At 40.8% G+C, this 19,020-nt stretch overlaps 2 protein-coding genes across 2 annotated transcripts in view; one reads left to right on the top strand and one right to left on the bottom strand.

Annotated features, from left to right (window-relative positions):
* sik2b (salt-inducible kinase 2b) overlaps positions 1-5,064 on the top strand; it is a 29,593-nt gene extending 24,529 nt beyond the window's left edge. The window contains exons 13-15 of the mRNA XM_033977696.2: positions 167-280; positions 1,518-1,606; positions 2,122-5,064. Coding sequence (XP_033833587.1) covers positions 167-280; positions 1,518-1,606; positions 2,122-2,641 — 723 coding nt within the window. The 3' untranslated portion in view covers positions 2,642-5,064. The remainder of the gene's footprint in view (positions 1-166; positions 281-1,517; positions 1,607-2,121) is intronic.
* A 4,456-nt stretch (positions 5,065-9,520) lies between these two features.
* On the bottom strand, positions 9,521-18,992 carry ppp2r1bb (protein phosphatase 2, regulatory subunit A, beta b). The gene is made up of 15 exons (XM_033977699.2): positions 18,636-18,992; positions 17,942-18,032; positions 17,730-17,830; positions 17,388-17,620; positions 17,168-17,315; positions 16,919-17,074; positions 15,411-15,525; positions 15,225-15,295; positions 14,726-14,860; positions 14,256-14,429; positions 13,854-13,914; positions 11,340-11,494; positions 11,122-11,264; positions 10,959-11,050; positions 9,521-10,886 (listed from the first exon to the last, which is right to left on the bottom strand). Exons 1-15 carry the CDS (start codon positions 18,711-18,713, stop codon positions 10,852-10,854), a joined length of 1,788 nt encoding a protein of 595 aa, XP_033833590.1. The 5' UTR covers positions 18,714-18,992; the 3' UTR covers positions 9,521-10,851.
* Between the last annotated feature and the right edge of the window lie 28 nt (positions 18,993-19,020).

Genomic DNA, 19,020 nt, shown 5'->3' with positions numbered 1-19,020 from the left:
TTCATTGAATTAAATTGTAATCCATGTGATACAAGGCATTTATGATACAAGCATTTGGACCAAAGAGGGCTATGGGTAATGCATTTACAGTCTTCTCAGCCTCTGAAGCTCCAGACATGTTTGTGTGGACCACTTTAACACCTCATGGTCTATGTGCTTGATAAAGGGCGAGGCGTCCAAGCAGCACCAGGGGCTTGCTATGTACCAAAGTGGTCCCCAGCCACCTCTCTTGTCCCGCAGACAGAGCTTGGAGACACAGTACTTCACACATAGGCTTCAGGTACTGTCCATATAAACTATACTCTAGAACAGGGGTCACCAACCTTTTTTAACCTGAGAGCTACTTTATGGGCACTGAGTCATACGTAGGGCTACCAGTTTGATACGCTCTTCTGAAATAATACATTTTCTCAGTTTGCCTTTAGTTATACATTATTAATAATGATAAATGATAATCGTCTATGTGAAGACACTGATCATGTTGCAAGACACTGATCACATTAATGATTTCTCAAAATAATTATCAACAATGAGCAAGGAGGGAAACAGATATCAGTATTCAGCACTTTAACTTTACTAATCTTAGTAATTGTTAAATTTCCAGACGACACTTACATCACTACATCTCACAGGAAAAGTATCCCATTTTCACTATCCATTGACAAACCTTTTTAACAAAACATAAATAATATACATTGCACCATGTTTCATAAAGTTATCAATTATGTAATGTTAAAGAAAAATAAGCTTACATATTTTTAAATAAATCTCGGTTGCGTTGTTTGACTTTTTCACCGGTGTCGTGAAAAAAAGCCTGTTGTTTACCCAAAGCTGCGTTTAGCTCTGGGCTTGTTCTGCCCATAGTGTGCGCCCCCGTGGGGAGTGCGCGTCCCCGTGGGTAGTTAGTGTGGAGCTTTGTGAGACGTAGTGAAGTGTCCTTCCACATTGTGCCGCTTTGCCGTCACCACAGTCGCTCCGCTCGAGATACGCGCAGGTTTACGCGCAAGTTTCTTTTATAGTCTTAAATCGTTGTGAAAGTGATCTCTTTATTTTCTACCATGTTTTGGAGTAAGAAACTGCTTTCAGCGCATCCTCACAGCGCTCGCGAGCGGAGCACCGGTTTTGTCACGCGCACAATACTGACCTTTGAAGTGAGTAGGTCAAAGTTCACCTTACCTTATCTAAACTTCACGTATAATGAACATATATTTAAGATATTGTCATTTTTAAATCTATATAAACGCAAGGGTGATTTAAAAAAAAAAAAAAAAAGCAACAGAATAAAATTAAATTTTAGATGTAGCTCATTAGTGAGTTGTGCTATTTTTAGAACCGGTCTGCGGGCGACTCATGTGGGGCTTGGGGGCGACATGGCGCCCGCGGGCATAGGGTTGGTGACCCCTGCTCTAGAAACACAATATTCACACGACTGATTATTTCAGTCATGATTAATGCTTAACTTTTTATGAGCAAAAATGACCATCAGTCATCAGTCCAAATTTTCTTTTGTCCTGAAGGCAAGTGTCATGGCTAACAGTCCTGCTAGCTGCCAGCTTTTCTGTAAGGAGACTCCTCGAAGTTTAGAGCAACAACTGCAGGAACACAGGTATTGTACAGACTCATATTTAATTGTAATTTCTAGACTCCTTTTTTTGACCTAAACATTGTATGGCATAACATAGACATTAAATGGGTTTGAAACAACTGAAAACAAAAGGCCATGTCCATTTTGAATTAGATGTGATCATTTCAGTTTGTGGTCCTAAATAATTACATGTGTCAGAGTCAAAGCCCATGTTTATAATATGAGTTTTGGGCAAGCCCATAGACTCCACACAAGCAATGTCCATCTATCATTTATTGATCCTAAGTTGGCTTTTCATCTGAAGCAGTTCTGCAAGCATTGTGCATGGAGAGGTTTGATTTAGTGTTTGAGCAAACCTTTTGTACAATGAACATAACATGGCACATTCGAGTTGGCTTGTTCTGTATTCTCATTCTCATTCCCATGAAAAGTTGGCCCATGCTTCTGCTTGTGACTGAATGCTAAATACACAATACTTAATGATAATGACTCAAAATGATGTTATGTTGTAAGTGGCTCTGGGCATGTCCCCACAGACTGAACCAGAAGCGGATGTACCTGCAGCAGCAGTCACAGGGAATGGGCCTGCAGACCTACTTCAATCAGATGCAGATAGCTGAGGGCTCCTTCTCTCCTGGTGGTCCTGCAGAGCAGAGCACCTCCCATCAGCCACAGCCAGGACCTGCCCAGGCCTCCTCTCCCTTCTACCATCCGCACAGCCTGAGCCCCTTGCTGGAGCCCAGCGATGGGCTGCTGTACGAGCCTTACATGAACCCCCATCACTACCCCTCTCACATGACTCCCTCGCTCCAAATCAACCCCCTACAGTCGGATGTCAGTGCTCTGGGCTACAGCTACCACCCAGGCTGTGAGCAGCCACTCTGCCCCATGTCCGCAGAGGCCCTGACAGAGCAGTACGACTTCCCCCTGGAGACGTGCCCCATGCCCCCCTCTGCATCCGAGGGTGATCCTGCAGCCGAGCTGCAGGCCTCCATCCTGGACACTGAGATGATGGAGACTGTGGACTCTCAGCACGGCTTTGTACTGGTCAACTGAAGCTACAGTGTGGCTCTCATTTCAAATCAGTGTTAAGCAAAGAGATGTCTGGCAGCATTATAGAGATGTAAGTGGAGGTCATGTGCAACAGGGAAGGAATGACAAGTGTTAATTTTTGTATGACTAGTACAATCTGTTTCTTAGTTGTCAGGATCTTTGTACCAAAATCCTCCCTTAGCCTACCTCCCCTTCTCGCTGTTCTCCTGTCCTCCACACTCGGAGGCAGCAGCAGATGTACTGCTCAGCGCTGTACCTGAGAGGATGGAGCGCCTTGTGAAGGAGGGACTGCATATCCACATATGCGGGCCATGCATGAATGGTCAAAAGTGGACTCATTTAAGACTAGCAACCAAAAGCACAAAGGCTAGTAGTGCTTTTTATATTTGAAATAGGACACAGCAACAAACAACAGACTGTTTATTGAAATCTATTTGTGGAGTTGCTTTTCAAAAATAACATTTGAGAAAGGAGCCCTCATTTGTCTTGCTGTTGTGATGCACACCACACATTCTAAACAAATAGACTTTTATTGAATGTAAACATTTGAAGTGTTGCTCTATGAAGCCTCTAATTTCCACAATGTGCACTTGAGCCTAAACTACATTCTGACTTATGAAGTACCAATCATGTACATTTTTCTTCATTTTAAAACATGTAACTACTGAATCTAATGGAGCTTACACTACTGAGCTACTTCCCCAACTTCCAGCAGAGGCTGCACACTGTCATTACACTTAGTGCTAATCGCAGATGTTTCTCAAAGAGCTTGCACATTTGTTTTATAGTTAAAACTGTGGATGCTGCATTAGCAGATAAATGAGGGCTGATGTAATTAAGAATGAAGTATGAGGTTGTGGTGTTAGACTCTCAAATATAATCATGTGGCAATACTGAAGCAATATATTATAATCCTTGATGTGTAGGGATTATGAATGATGCCTCACCTGTACTTGTATTGGTTCCCAGGACCTTTTGTTTAGCGCAGTGACATCACTGGAGCAGATGAAGTAACCACAGATTATGGCTCCGGGCCGGAGCGTGTGGGATATGTGTGTGTGTTTGAGTTTGAAAGTGATTCTTTTGCACAAATCTGACTTCACCTCTTCAAATCTGTATTATTTGTTTGTCATGGATCATAAATGACACAGTATTGCACCAGTGCACAGTTGTAGCTTAGATGCTGCTCGTTCTTGTGGACATCCTCTGTGCTCCAGTCATGTCTCTGCTTTGACCCAATGAAGTCTTTAATCGTGTTTTGAATCTCAGAATGAGCCCCTAAGGATTCCAAACATTAGTTTCTTTTAAAGAATGTTTGTCCTGACGCTGTGGGTGCTTAGGCACCTGTAGGACAGAGTTCATGTGACAGCAAATTCACATCATGACGGAGCCCGTTTTCTCAGCACAAAATGACACATGTAAGCATGTATGTGATCAGAGCCTCTCTGAAACCATACTCTAATGTACACCGTTATTTTTATAGTGATTGCACGTTGTGGCAATGGCTATAATTTATGGACCAACTATGGTTGTAGTCCCATGCAGGGCATAAAGGAGAAATCCACCACCTTAAGCTTCAAAACTCTACTCTTTAGAGATTTACAAATGTCATAATGAAGGGTCTAAAATGCTCATTTGAATATCAAATATTTACATTTTTCTTATGATAAAGCATCTCTTAAGTGGTATAACAAATTATGACCATAATGAATGTTGAGACAGACACTAGTAGCACTATTTACATTAAAGCCCCACCCCCTAAGAATGCTGTGAAGTGTTCTTCATATTAATGATTATACCTCCTTCTCTCCACATGATAAAAGGACAAAAGGCTGGATTTCACCTTTAGGTCCATGTATATTGTTGTCTGTTGTATTTTTGAACCAGGGGTTGATCTGTGGAAGTCAAATACTGGAGCACTTTGAGAACAAGGGGGAAGGAGAGCTGAAAGCGGTTGTATCTGTCATTTCCTGTCAGATGAAACAAAGTGAAATCCATAGGAAACACCTTTCTCCTCTCTCTTCCTCATGAATAATGGACACAATACACACAGTAATGTTTTATGTGATTGTTTATTTAATCCATGTGAGCAACACTTTGTACAAATTAGGAGCGTATGGGTCTTCAGCGCACGCTTACGACTCACTTTGTGTTGATTAGTGTTCCGTGTGCCTTTTACTTATTTTCAATCAAAATTCAAGCATTGTTGTGTTTTTTACCCTTTTCAGGATTATTTTATTATATTTTTGAAAACCTGAGTAGAGCCAGGTTTTTTACTAAGGTACAGAAAACCAAAGTCCCTCAGATGTTTCCTTGTACGACCACCATGTGGAGTCAGCTTCTCTACCGTACCGCTTCTTGTTGGTCAATCAGTGTACGCCATATTAAAGTATTATAGCAATATCTCTCTAGTTGAATACTTAAAACATGGCAGTTCTAGTGGTTGTGTTTCCAGGTATCATTATTTCACCTCCTGCTGATGAAAACATCAATCTATTAATAGAAATTCAGTTTTATATTTACCTTAATTGGTGTTGACCGCACATAAGCTAACTTGCTGTTGAGATTAAAAAAGTTTATTGAGATGTGTGACTTGCTGTGTTTTTCATTATGCGATTGATATTACATTTTCCAAGTGTCAGATCACTTGAACAAAGTTTATGCATTTAAGTAGCATAACCTTTATGCACAGTCACTACACATGACTCCATTGTGGATGAAAAAACATGACATTTGTTTAAAGTCCTCTGAACTACATTTTGAACTACCTACCGGACTAGAGGTCAAATGAGACAAAATGTTTTATGTTTGGAAATGTTTTGAGGGGAAGAATGAGATAAAATCATAACATGTCCAATCATTCTAATCTTTAATTTACAGAAATCTGATTACTAAGGTTGCAACCAATATCCAACAACTGTCTGAAATCTCCACCCAGTTAGAAGTACCTATCATTGTATTTGTCACTTTAAATGCTGACACATTCAGTACAGTGTGTCCACATAGCACAGCCTGCTCAGTGTAATCCAATTGTCCTGTAGGCAGTAAGTAGCAGCTACACCTGTCTGATCGCACCCCAGGGCTGTGCTATGTGGGAGTGAGTTAATGGCCTGGAAAAATGATTCACAAGTGCTTCATATAAACTGTTGACTCATAGTTGAACAAGAAATCATTTGAAGCACCCATGGAGAACTGCCCAGCACGACCATCCTTTGTTGAACAATCAAGTTTTTGTTTCAATATAGGCTATCCCTTTTCTGCAAACATGCACAACAACAAACAAAACAACAACAACAAGAAAACACATTACTGAGGTGCAAGACAAAGTGGTCAAAATCTAAACATTAATTAAAAAGGTATGAGTGAAGTATTCACACAAATAACTCCTGAAATTGTGTCTCTTGATGCTTGTACAATGCTATTTTGCGACATGAAGCAGTTTCAATTAAACCAGCTGTACTGGTTTGCTACACAATTACCTCATCTACAACTAGTAACACCACTGGAGCCAAACCACCTTGAGAATGCCAATCTCATTGGTGGTGACCAGAGGGTCAGATGGCCCAGATTGGCAACATCGCTAGCTACCTTCAGACCACCCCAGGGCAGCTGTAGCCACAATAACAGTTTGATGTGAATGAATAATGCAGTGTTAAGTGCTTTGGGTGTCTTGAGAGACTCTATATAAATCCAGTGCATTATTATAACTACTAGGATTGAATCGCTTATTTCAGTTACAGGTATATTCTGACATTATTCCAGAAACAGTAATATTTAACATGCAAAAAGACCGAAAAGGTGAAGTCTGAAGCTTAAGCTTATTAGGGCTACCTTCATACCTCGATGTTATATCATCTTGAAACCAGTTCACATTCATAAAAAAATAGCAATAACAATGGCGTAACAGCAACTACTACCCACTTTGCCCCTCAGAAGCTGAAAAAGAGACTTCTCATAAATAAAAAAATATATTCTGAAATCAACTTTACTAAATTTCTTGAGTAAAAATATAAACATTCTTCCCAACTGGTTATGTGTCTTCATTATTCAAAACAGTAAACATTAGGCCAGACACAACATTAATTGAAGCTGTTACTTTGACAAATGTGAAGGTCGGGTCTCTGAAGGTGCATGTTTCTGGTAGATTATAAAGCTGTTTGTTCTTCTAATTGTTCTGCACTAGTCCCTGGACAGACATTTAAACAGTGTCCAGGTGAGGGCAGATTGAGGACCTCTTGCAATTAAGTCTCGGCTCTCACATATCTCTGGCCTTATAATGGCAGACTACCTTCACTGATCTTTCCGCTAGCTACAAAACTTGTCTGACAAAGGGTTGGCAGTGCAGTCATTTTGCAGCAGTGGGTGACAAGACTGATGCAACGGTGAAGGGTATTTGAAGGTCAAATCCAAATTTTTGTGTGGGGCACTGAAAGGGGTGTGTCTTGGCAGTCTGACGTTTGTTCCAGTTGTACGAAAAGGATCATGTCGAGAGAAGACGTCAATCCAATCAGCCCACTCAGACAGAGAACAGCTAATCCTGCTAATACAGCGCGGAGGTGAGGTTGGATGGAGGGGGCTCTGCTGCTGCACACGGGCTGGGTCCTGTCACAGCATACTCAAGCACACATCCTGAATGACTAAGTATAAAATTGGCTTAGTTCTTTCTTAAACTTGTCACACCAAGTACTACCTCAGAGAATTTGTGGCTTTCGAGAAATTGGTACGAAACCAAACCAGATGTAAATCGGGACACTTGCAGAACTAAACAAGTCTCAGATCTTTTCCTGTCAACCTTAAAACGTGCAGAATTGTGCTGTAGCGATTGGTAATCCTGACCAAGACCCATGTTTAAATGTGGAGTTCACCCATTACTCTCAACAAGTTGCAGCATTATATGGAAAATGCAGAGATTTTAATAGAAAGTATATTATCATAGAAGTACAGATTTTGAAAATGCTCTGAATGGTCTGTTCCCATCATCAATAGTATTGCACAACCATATTAAACAAAAGATGCTTCATGTCTTTTTAGAGCAGTTATTTATAGACCTGGTTTTGAAACCTCCTGAAGCCCTCCTTGTCACAGACACCCTTGGGGACATGACAAGATCGAAAAGAAAGAACCGATACAAGGACAGACAGCACTAATCATGTTTTCTATGGAGTAGAAAAAAGCTAAAAAAAAAAAAAAAAGACTTACAATATCAGAGTCTATTCAAGTGATTGGGGGGCAAAGTATACTGTAATGACATCAATGGTCGCTATGGTAACGGGAGGAGAGCGGATGACAACATGGTACTGCAGAAGATCAGACAGAAAACTGCTCAGGATGAAACCAAAATGGGGTCGAGACAAATGTGCAAAATCTTTTCTAATATATATTTTTTTTCCCAAACAAGCTGCTCTGGCCAGGGACATATCCGTGAACAGTGACGTACATGCAGTAGTTGTTTGTGAAGATATAGCCTTCACAAATAAAAGACAATGGGAAATCTTACAACTGAAGGTCACACTGTACTTGTAAGTCTATTATTTGTTTTGATTCACTTCTATTAAGCTTTTTGGTTGAACACATGACGACCAGCAGATGGACAGAGTCAGTAGTCCCAGTATTGCTGACCCAGTAGTGCAAGGAAAAAAAAAACCTCTTCAACCTGGAGGGCTGCCTTGATGTCACTGTCAGGGAGCTGCTGTTTGCGTGAGTGATTTTCCCTTGTCAATAAAGTGTGCTCCGACAGAAGGCAGAAAGACAACTTAATACGAACAAGACCAGACAAGGTGAGTGAGGAGAAATGGTAGACTGATTCTTGTCATTTGTCACTCAGAGCGCCAATGACCTCACCATGTCTGTGTGAGAGAGTGTCTATGTGTGTGTGTGTGTGTGTGTGTGTGTGTGTGCGCGCGGAGTGGGGACCTTTCATTATAGATGACACAGTTCTGGGAGGCAGCTGCATTGACGTCACACTTCTCAGAGCTGTCAAGGACTGAGCTCACACCCTTTCTTCCACTAGTGCCACACACACTGGGCACGCTGCAAAATCCAAACGGGGAGGAAAGAGGAAAGAGGATTTTAAATGGGATTAAAGCCAGAATAAGGCCTCATCGGTAAGACAGCAAAGGTTTAATTTTAACATTTTATTAAGAAGGAAAAATCTTATTAAAATATACCCCTAAATGAACTGGTTACACTACCAGAGCTGAGATGAGCCTAATCATTACAAATATTGGTCTTACATAGCAATGAAGCAACGAGTCGAGGGCAAAGCTAATAAATACACTAAAATATCAAATTAGTGAATGTTGAGACAGATCTATGAAACTCCGTATTAGTACCCGATTTGATTAAACCAGTGTTTTATGATTGTACAACTAAACTCATGTTAACAAGTAGCCACACTCAATTTATGGGTAAATAATCAACCCACAACCACAAATGTTATAAAAACTATTTTTAGTGTGCCATGACTGTTATGTAGACCAAACTACTGACAGGAAACAAGCGTCCATTTTGTACCCAGCCCTTATTTTGAAGCACTCCTCTCCGCAGCAGTAGTCGGGGCGAGGAGGGGCAGGTGTCAGCAGCAGACCCATCCCTACTCAGTGGTTCACTTTGGCCAAAACAGACTTTAAGACCCCAGCTTTCATCTGCACAGATGTCTAGGTGGGCCCCAAATAACACAGTAAAGACAATATTGAGCAGTGGGTTAATAACAAGCTAGAGATAAAAAAAAAAAATTAACTAAATATAGGATTCATTGTAGAACAAAAATTCAAAATACAAAAATTTGTGCACTGTTCTCTTATGTAGGCATTAAAAGCATTTATAGCCAGTAATAACGGCAAGCAAGTAGGTAATGATCTAACCAGTAATAACGCCATAGGCTTGTCTTTTCCGTTATGTTACTTTATTCAGATCAAGATACAGTAGTACAGCATCCCAACTGTGGAGAGAATTCAAAATAAAAACACAGTTTGTGATACAGAAGGACAATCAACGATCAAGGTTTACTCAACAAATGCGTGGAGAAGGGTGCTGAAAAAATCAACAGTCCGATTAGACCAGAGGGAGACAAAGAGTCCATTTTGCAACACAAATCATACATTTACTCAGCCCATTTCTGACGGCCTCAACTCCAACCCCCACAATAAAACATTATGCATCCTTACGTACACAGGCCCACGCCCGTCCCACTGTCATGCACCATTCTCCATTGTAAAGGGTCAGTCATAGATGCACAATGAAGAACGAGGCAATGTGAGGTTGTAAGTGAAGGACTAGAGCAGTGACAAGGTTTTGTTGAGTGTTTAGGCCCTAAAATTGTTAACATTATTTACTATAGACTGCCAAAGGTCTTGTGTCCCAAGTATGGGTGCAGTCTGGCTATTTACTGAACAGGACAGGAAACGGGTAGGTGTATATTCAGAGAAATTGCTATGGTTATCAAAGTCATTGGCACAAAATGCAAAACAGTAAAGAGTTTTCTAGCTTTTTTTTTATTTTCAACTTATTACAATAATATTTAATTAACTAATTTGTTTGACCAATCCTGCATGTTTCTTGGAGTTTTCCAAGGGGCACTATACATAAAACAATGCCAACACCATTATAGATCATTTGGAACATGCAATTTTAAGGCTAATCTGATTGCATGCAGTGATAGAAAACTTTTTTGAGTACCCAACTAAATGACTGAATTTGGTCTGGCAGAGGCCAATCACCAAGAGTAGACAGAACTTCACTGCAGCTTTTCTGGCCAAAGAGCATCGAAGGAGGATTTCAGAGGCTTGACAAAAAACAGCTTGTTGCACCATCTGCTGCTCAGAGCTGGTGTCTAGCCCTGGGAGAAGCTAGCTAACACGGACGCGGTATGCTGCAAAGACCGGAGCTAAAGTACAACAGTGGTAAAGGGTGTTGAAGGGAGGAATGTGAGAGGGGTCCGATTAGCGATGCCTAGCTAGCAGAGGAGCAGCACATTAGTAAGCATGCACCACTTAATGCAGTTTCATCACACTTTGCCTGTTGAAAAAGCGCCCATTTACAGCGAAAAGAAAGATTTACAAAGAGGTCTGAACATGGACTAGCATGGACAGTAAAAAAAAAAAAAAAAGATAAAACAATTAACAGCTTTCTCTATACATTAACCAGTTGTTCCTGAACATCAATAAATATCTTGTAAAAGTGTTTACGTTGTTTGTTGATGGGGGGCGTCTGGTTTATTCGTGGTGGGGTGGATATGATAGGGCCAGAACTGCAGAGAGATATTTATAGTAGTTTTTAACTCATAACTATTTAACTGATTAACCATTTTGAAAACACTCACCACTGAGGGCCTCTTGGGCAAAGTACTTGACATCCATATCTTTGTCTGTGGACAGTTTATCCAGCACTGGCTTCACTTGAGTCTGAAGCGTGCTGAAAAACAAATACAACATTAGTCTGACTTTTAATGCTATATCTGAAGAGAAAAGTCCAGAAGAACTTACTGGCTGTCAAGGACTGGGCCGATCTTCTGCAGAGACTTGGCCACATTGAAGCGCACATTAGCCACCTGGTCGTCAGACATCTTCATCACCACGGGCAGCATGTGTTTAGTGGTGATGTCCTGTCCACACACCTCTGACAGAGCCTACAGGCACACATGTATGGAGTCTTAGAGGTTTCAAAGGTGAACAGCAGGAAGGAAGAGAGGTTGCGGACTCACGTTGATGCAGAACAGAGTGGTCATCCTGTGCAGGTAGTTGGGATCGTTGGCCATTCCTAAGACTTTGGGGACGATGGTGTTCTGAGCCCACTCTGCTCCAAATTTCTCCACCAGTTTCATAAGGTTACAGGTGGCTGCCTCACGGATGGCATACACTGAAAATAAACATGTTTGCAATGTAATACCCAATGTGAAAAGTCATTCTCCATTGCTACCGCCCATTCTCTAACGAGCTTTAATCAGTCTAGAGCAGTGGTTCTTAACCTTGTTGGAGGTACTGAACCCCACCGGTTTCATATGCACATTCACCGAACCCTAGTTTATTGAAAAAAAAAAAATTATATATATATATAATTTTTTTTTTTTTCTAATTCAAGACATATGTATATTTTACTGGTGCACAAAATGAACCATGCAATAACATCACTGTGTTCAAAGAATAAAACCAATACAATGCATGAACTCACAACAAATTACATACATTTTTACAAAGACATGACCTTTTATAATACTACCACACTGAAATTATTTAGATTTTTAACCTTATGTACAATCTTCCCTCAAATTTTTCACGAGTCTGAGCAAACACAAACTCCCTGAGCGGTCCCATGGACCACTGTGACCACCGCTCGGACCAATTTCTGTCATTGTGTTCTTAGGCAAGACACTTCACCCAAGTGGTGTGCGCGTGATGATTGGTGGTGGTCGGGGGGGGTACTTCCTTTCTTTTGTCCATTTCGTCATGTTTAATACGCAAAACTACGGGCCGTCGGAAAGTTAAGGGGTTAAACAGCACTTAGAATCATCAGCGAGCCTTGACTCCACATCGGTCACATCGGCTAAAACCCTGGGAGTGGGACATGAGGACGCCTGTCAATGACGTTGATAAGATGCGCAAATACGTGTGTGAATCACATAATTGTCCGGAGCAGCTCGTCACCGGTCTCTAAATAGCGCAGAATGAATTGTTGTGTGTTTATTTTATTTTCAACTCCGGTTTGACTTTTTTGTGCGCAGCACAGATTTTGTGTGCGCGGAGACCGTGTCAGCAGTGCGCAATTGCGTACGCGTGCAGCTTGGAGGAAACAGTGCTTGTCACTACATCAAATAGATTTCTGTGGCGATTTTCTCTCAGGATTTTCATTATACATCTACGGACAAGCTTATTAGCGCGTCATGAGGGACGGGCGACAGTTTTACATCGGTGAAGATCCACCTGCTGCTGACCCCTGTGTGCACAGCATCTGAAAATCAGGGCTGTGTCTTTACACAGGACTGTGAGCCGTGTCTGTGAGGCGTGAGCAGTGTTTGTTTTTAACATTGTTCTGCGAGTATGACGCTTATTTTAATCAACGAAAAATAAGAAAATATATTGTAAATATATTGTATTTTAATATTTCAAGATCACAATAATCTTTCAATTTAAACTACAATAAAAAAAGAACTAACACAAATAAAATATACTTCAATTAAACACTTGAAATTTGCAGAGCTGCAGTATAAGGATGAAAGAGCCGCGGGTTGCCGACCCCTGCGCTAATGAATATTTACTGCAAATCAGTGTGACTTCTGCTGTTGCGTTTGAGAGACCAGGTCAGAAACGCGTGGCTTCACCTTGGCAAGTGCCACTCTCATGTCATTTTCACAGCAAAGTCTGTTCCTTTTCTTCGTTTTTATGTCGTTTTATGTTTTTATGCCATTTAAATGGCTCATTTAAGTTGGGCAGGTACTTCGATAGACACATCAAAGGGTGCATTTGTTGAATTGGGCCAACGTCTGGAGACGCTCACAGTTCGCTAATCATATGAGTCAGGTGTGTGTCTTGACCTCCGCCGAACCCCTGAGACTGCCTCACCGAACCCCTAGGGTTCGATCGAACCCAAGTTAAGAACCACTGGTCTAGAGTCAAGAAGAGATTTTTACTTTCTTCATCCAAAGTTAAAAATTTATAGTTTAAAGTGTAAAGTGTAAGCAATTGTTTCTGTGCAAAAGTTAGCCATTAGGTAACACCGATTTAAGAAACAACAGTTCATAAGTGAGGACTCTTTACAAAAAAGCCTTTGAGCTGGGAGTGGAAAAAGTGTCATATGAGGAGATTAACATTGTGATAGTATCGGGGATCACAGTGTGGGCTGTGTGGTGTAGACTGGCCTTATATAATGGTGGCACAGGCCTAACCTCAGTAAACCACTGACACTCAGATCCACACCAGCAGCATTCCAATGATGTAACCCAGTCAGTTCTTTGTCCTCACAACAGCATGTCTTAGTCTAATTGGAAAACTCAATGTGAAGAGAACACTACTAAACGCATGTTACAAGCAATGTTCTGGTTTGTCAACAGCATAGCGTGAGTTGCAACTATAGGGGCTGGTCCCCTGTTGATAGGGGCATTAGGGTTCTTATGGTTTGAGGAAAAAAGCCCAGAAGTAAAGGGAGACCGTGTTTTTTGGGGTCTCATCAAATGGTTGCAAAAGTTTAGACCTTTTTAAATGAAATGAAATGAAAGACTTACCATGGTCAATGAGCCAGGCCATGCAAAGAGTGTTGAGTTTCTCATCAAAGAACTCCACTCCCTAATAAAAACAAATTAGATGATTATTCATCAATATACAATTTGACCTGCACTTTTTTTGACACGTGTTGCAAAGAGTTCAGGAGTATTAACATTTAGAGTTAAGATAAGTTACGAATCCTGTGTCTTTGTAGCAGTGTAAAAATTATTTTTTTTTTTTATTCAATAACAAGGTATTTAGTTTTTGTACAGAGGGTTTTATATTACCTACATAATTGTATTATTTGTGACTAAGTTAAATGGCATTTTCGATTGGATATATTGTGTTGGTTATTGTGTTGGTTATTGTGTTGGTTATTGTGTAATTACTGCAGTAGATTTGACATAGGCTGTGTGACTCACCAGTTGTCCTGCCAACAAGGGCATGTACTCTATGATAGCCAGGCGAACCCTCCACTTGGCATCCTCTGCCAGCTCCACAATAGCGGGCAGCAGAGACTGGGAGAGTTGGCGGATGCCGATGACCTCATTCACACAGTCCAGGTTAGAAATGATGTTGAGACGCACCTCAGGGCACTGAAAAGAAAAATCATTTGAGCTTCACTAACAAAGTAATTTTGTTAAAAAAAACTGATCAAAACCAAGGCAATAACATTAGCCTGACTAATCTATGAATGTAGTTCAAGTATGTCCATGAGCACACACATACAGTTAGCTGCTTGCCGCAGAGATTCAACATGAAATGGTTCACTAATGCCTTACTACTAAGAGGCTTTAAACTGTCTCGCCTGTTCCACCCAAAACTTGTGCACAGAAATACTGCAGCTACAGACACTCTTCAGGACTGTAGAGACCAATGAAGCGGTGCATACCTCGTCCTTCAGCTGGGCCAAGAACAGTGGCAGTAAGTGCTCTATTGTGTTGTCTTTGCCCAGTATGGTCGACAGGCCCATGATGACCGAGGCCAGGGCAGACTTCACATGTTGGTTTGTGTCTGAAACAAGCTCCTGATGAGGAACGACAAACAGTTAACACAAGGTCAGTGGAGCGCAATGCAATTTTCTTTTCGCCTTCTTCAGAATCAATGATTTACAGTAAAAATAAATAATAAATAAAAGCCTCAAGAGACATTGGAATTTACTGAAAAAAAATTATTTTTATATATATATATATATATATATATATATATATATATAAAGATTAATCTTAATCTTATTAATAATAAACTTGTAAACATTGTTAATGTGTCATAAAAAGACTGAATACAACACTGCCACCTTGTGTTCACAATGTGATTTACTTAAAATCTGAAGAAGGCGAAACTATTGGAGAAATAATGGAGGGAATTAAGAGCAGGAAAAAGTTGGTTACCTTGACACAGGGCAAGATGTGAGTCATGATGATCTGTTCTCTGTTATCTTCTGGGAGATTCTCACAGAATTCTGTACAATCAAATAAATATTCTTTAAGAAACCACAATCCAATCATATCAATAATATTGTAGCCATGTCACAAAAATATACACTCCAAGCGGTGCCATTTTCCACATGTTTGTACCTTTAACTTTGTTGGCAGCAGCAGCTCTGACTTCAGCTTCACAGTCCTTCAGGAGATTTTGGAAAGCAGGAACCAGGTCATTCTTTGTTATCTCTGGGCCAACAGCTTTCTGGAGCTGAGGACAAAGATTGTAAATTATTATATGACTAATGGTGTATAGAGTATAATTACCAATGTTCTACTGTTTTTACGCCAATTGAGAACATGCGTGGTGTGTGACACAGTGGCTCACCATTGTAATAATTGTTGTTGCCTAAAACTCAACAATCCATACATTTCAGAGCAATGAAAATTAACCCATTCAAAAGATATGTTAACCCTATAGCGTCGGATGCTATCATCGCTGATAGAGTGCAGTTGTGGACGTTCCAGTAGCGTAACTCCGCAACCAGTTGTGCTCTCATGTAAATTTAAACGGCGTCTCAAAGCGGAGGCATGGGGCTATTTAAATATTTTACCGTCATTACGGTAATCTGCCTCTGTTGTCCCTCGAAGTTGACGAATGAGAGCGCGGGTGCAGCGAGGGTTTTCCCAGTTATTTATTTGATGCGTAAAAGAAAATATACAGATGGATATGTAAAATAGAGGTAGTTGTGTGAAAAAGTGCAGTAAATTCTGATACTTCCTTTAACATGATTTTTATGGCTAAAAAAAAGAAAAGTCTAGGTGAGCTATACTGGTCCATAGTGTGCTAAGTCCTTAAAGGGTTAATTTGTTATGAATTGTTGAAGTTCTCAAGATCCATTCATCCATCTATTTTCTCCCGCTTATTCGGGGCCGGGTCGTGGGGGCAGCAGTCTAAGCAGGGACTCCCAGACTTCCCTCACCCCAGACACGTCCTCCGGTGGGACCCCAAGGCATTCCCAGACCAGCGGAGAGACATAGTCCCTCCAGCGTGTCCTGGGTCTTCCCCGGGGCCTCCTCCCGGTGGGACATACCTGGAACATCTCCCTAGGGAGGCGTCCAGGAGGCATCCTAAACAGATGCCCGAGCTACCTCAGCTGACTCCTCTCGACGTTCAAGATATCAACTTTAAATAGCAAGTGGAAACCCATGAATAGAAATGGACCGAACCAGCTTTTTCCAGTTACAATACCAATATTGATAGTACAGCACAAGCAAATAAGAATCTGCCGATACAACAAGAAAAACAAAGCTGCCTCATTTCTGAGAATGTTATTTGGACAAGGTTATGGCAATCCAATCTTAAATAACTTTACTTTTGATGGAATATTGTGCTTAATTCAATGAAAAGCCTATGTGTGTTTTATAAATACATACTAATGCATAGAGGAAAACATTCACTTTAAAAGCAAATTTGTATTTGTATATATACATACAATTTATTTATTTATATTTCAGTGTGTATAAAGAAATTCTTCAAGTATAGCCTTTGATTAAAAAAAAAAATGTAAAATTGTCTCAATACTGCAAAATACTGGCAATGTTAAGGACTCCCATGATATTATTGTAGCCAAAAGGCTCCGTACATGAATATAACAAAGTACCTCTGAGAACTTGTCAGCCACCATGTAGCGAACCCTCCAGGACTTGTCTTCAGCGGCCTGACGAAGTGTTGGCATCACCAGAGTCTCCAAGTCCTCCTGGGGCAGCAGAGTGGCAATGCTGACACAAGCCTCCACTGCAAGCAACCGAACGGAGTCCTAATAGACAACAGATCATTATCAGTGTGGAAAGAAATATAACACTGGGTAAAAGCTGGGGAGCTGATTTTTATCGTTAAAATATATTGATACCTGCTCATCAGATGCCAGGGCAGTGAAGAGTGAAATTATGTCACTTTTTACATAATCCAACTCCAGGACTTTAGCAAATTCTCCTAATTTAGATGCTGCGGCACGACGCACCATAGGTGTATCATCTGAACATAGGGTTCGAAAATGCCTTCAAACAAAGAAACATTAATAAAACACTAGTATTATGTATTCTATAGTCAACTGTAACCTAGCCACTTACTGACGAATCTCAGCTTTGACAGTGCTGGAGACGCGAGGATAACAAACACTAAATAGGCCACAGGCAGATGTACGTGAAGTGAACCAGTCCCCACTGGCCAGGCGCTTGACCAGAGGCTCAAAGTGAACCTCTAGATCAACTGAAGAGTGTTCCTCGGAGATCTTACGCAGGGAGTCCACTGCTTTGTCTCTCACTACAGTCTCTTCTACTGTTGCTAGGCTTTCCAAAGGAGGCTGAAAAACACAAAAAGTAAGAATGACAAAAAAACACATTATAACTTTGTAAGCATTTTTTAGTTTTCACCCATAACAATTTGTAAGGTGATATTAACAGCTGACTCACCAATAGACAGTGGACATACTCTGGACCCCCCACCAGCATGGTGAAGTTACCAAGCTGCTCTGCCAATGCCAAAAGCACCTCATCTTCATCATAGATTGTGTCTAGAAAGAGGATATTAAGAGATTTTCTTTTTGAAAATGTGACAATGAACTCACGAGATACTGTTTGAATGAAAAAATAAATAAATAAAGAATTCAAAAAAGTGCCTTCACCTGTGAGGAAGGGAAGGAGTTCCGTACGAGTCCTCTCTACACCAAGGGCAAGAGCAATAGTTGACAGTTTCTTGATGCTATTCAGTCGGAGCTGAAACATCATAAATTACAATTATTGAATAGACCCTTTACAAACTTATTTCGCCAATTAACAATATATTATGTCCTGTTGGACACAACTGCGCCTTTACCACCGAGGGCTAGTTAGCATATACAACGTACGTTTAAACAATGAAGAAATACCGTCAACTAAAATAAACATCAATATACTACAAGTGGCATAAAGATTTCCTCAATTCGGCTGAAATGGGGATTAAATTCATAATTTATGTCACCAAGAAGGCGCTAATTTAGCTTTAAATGAGCTGCCAAGGGTAGGATGGATGCACCACTGCTCGCGGTACAGAAAAGCACTTCTCGTTACATGGGTGTCACTCACTGGTTACATGTAGTGCCCCGTAAAATAGTCGTAATAACCGAAAAGTTAAGAACCACGAGGAACTTTCACCAATCGCCATCATCAAAAGAAATACTGAGGTTTTCATGGGATGGGCCTGGGGATTTATTGAGATCGCTGGGCCTTCAACTGTAGCTAAGGCTAACTGATGCTAGCGAGTTAGCAAGAAACCAGTGCACTGTTCGTAGATCTGTAAAAACCACAGACCAATGCATCAAACAAAACCGTGCCGTTTACCTGTACATCTTCGTTTCGCAGCTCATCAATGAGAACAGCGATAGGATAAAGAGAGTCGTCTCCATCGGCTCCTGCCATTTTGGTCAGTGTTGCAGAATGGCGCTGTGTGCGGCGCTAGTGCTACGGGGTTTCTGCGAAGAGACGAGCGGAGGAAGTGGGCCCTCCCTCTGCAGCTGAAAATAACACGAGCCGCAAAATGACACCAAAGTAACAGTGCTAACATTGAACACACACGCAATTAATAAATACTACTGGAGTTTTAGAGCGTAGAAATTAATCATTTGATTGAATTCTCAAGTTATAAAGTATTTCCCACCCATGAATATTTCCCACATCATCGTTTTATTGTGAAAATGAGAATCGGATATGACTTGCGGCTTCCTGT

The sequence above is a fragment of the Periophthalmus magnuspinnatus genome, chromosome 13 (assembly GCF_009829125.3).
Source record: "Periophthalmus magnuspinnatus isolate fPerMag1 chromosome 13, fPerMag1.2.pri, whole genome shotgun sequence".
NCBI lineage: Eukaryota > Metazoa > Chordata > Actinopteri > Gobiiformes > Gobiidae > Periophthalmus > Periophthalmus magnuspinnatus.
Note: the sequence above shows the minus strand (reverse complement) of the source record. Positions and strands in the feature narration are given on the sequence as shown.

Bases quoted from the DNA above. Each gene is read 5' to 3' on its own strand.
- ppp2r1bb (XM_033977699.2), bottom strand. From the start codon at position 18,713: ATGGCAGGAGCCGATGGAGACGACTCTCTTTATCCTATCGCTGTTCTC. The intron at 18,033-18,635 runs GTAAACGGCACG...ATGATGTTTCAG, and splicing joins TGCGAAACGAAGATGTACAG to CTCCGACTGAATAGCATCAA. The intron at 15,526-16,918 runs GTACTTTGTTAT...CTTTGTCCTCAG, and splicing joins TGGCTGACAAGTTCTCAGAG to CTCCAGAAAGCTGTTGGCCC.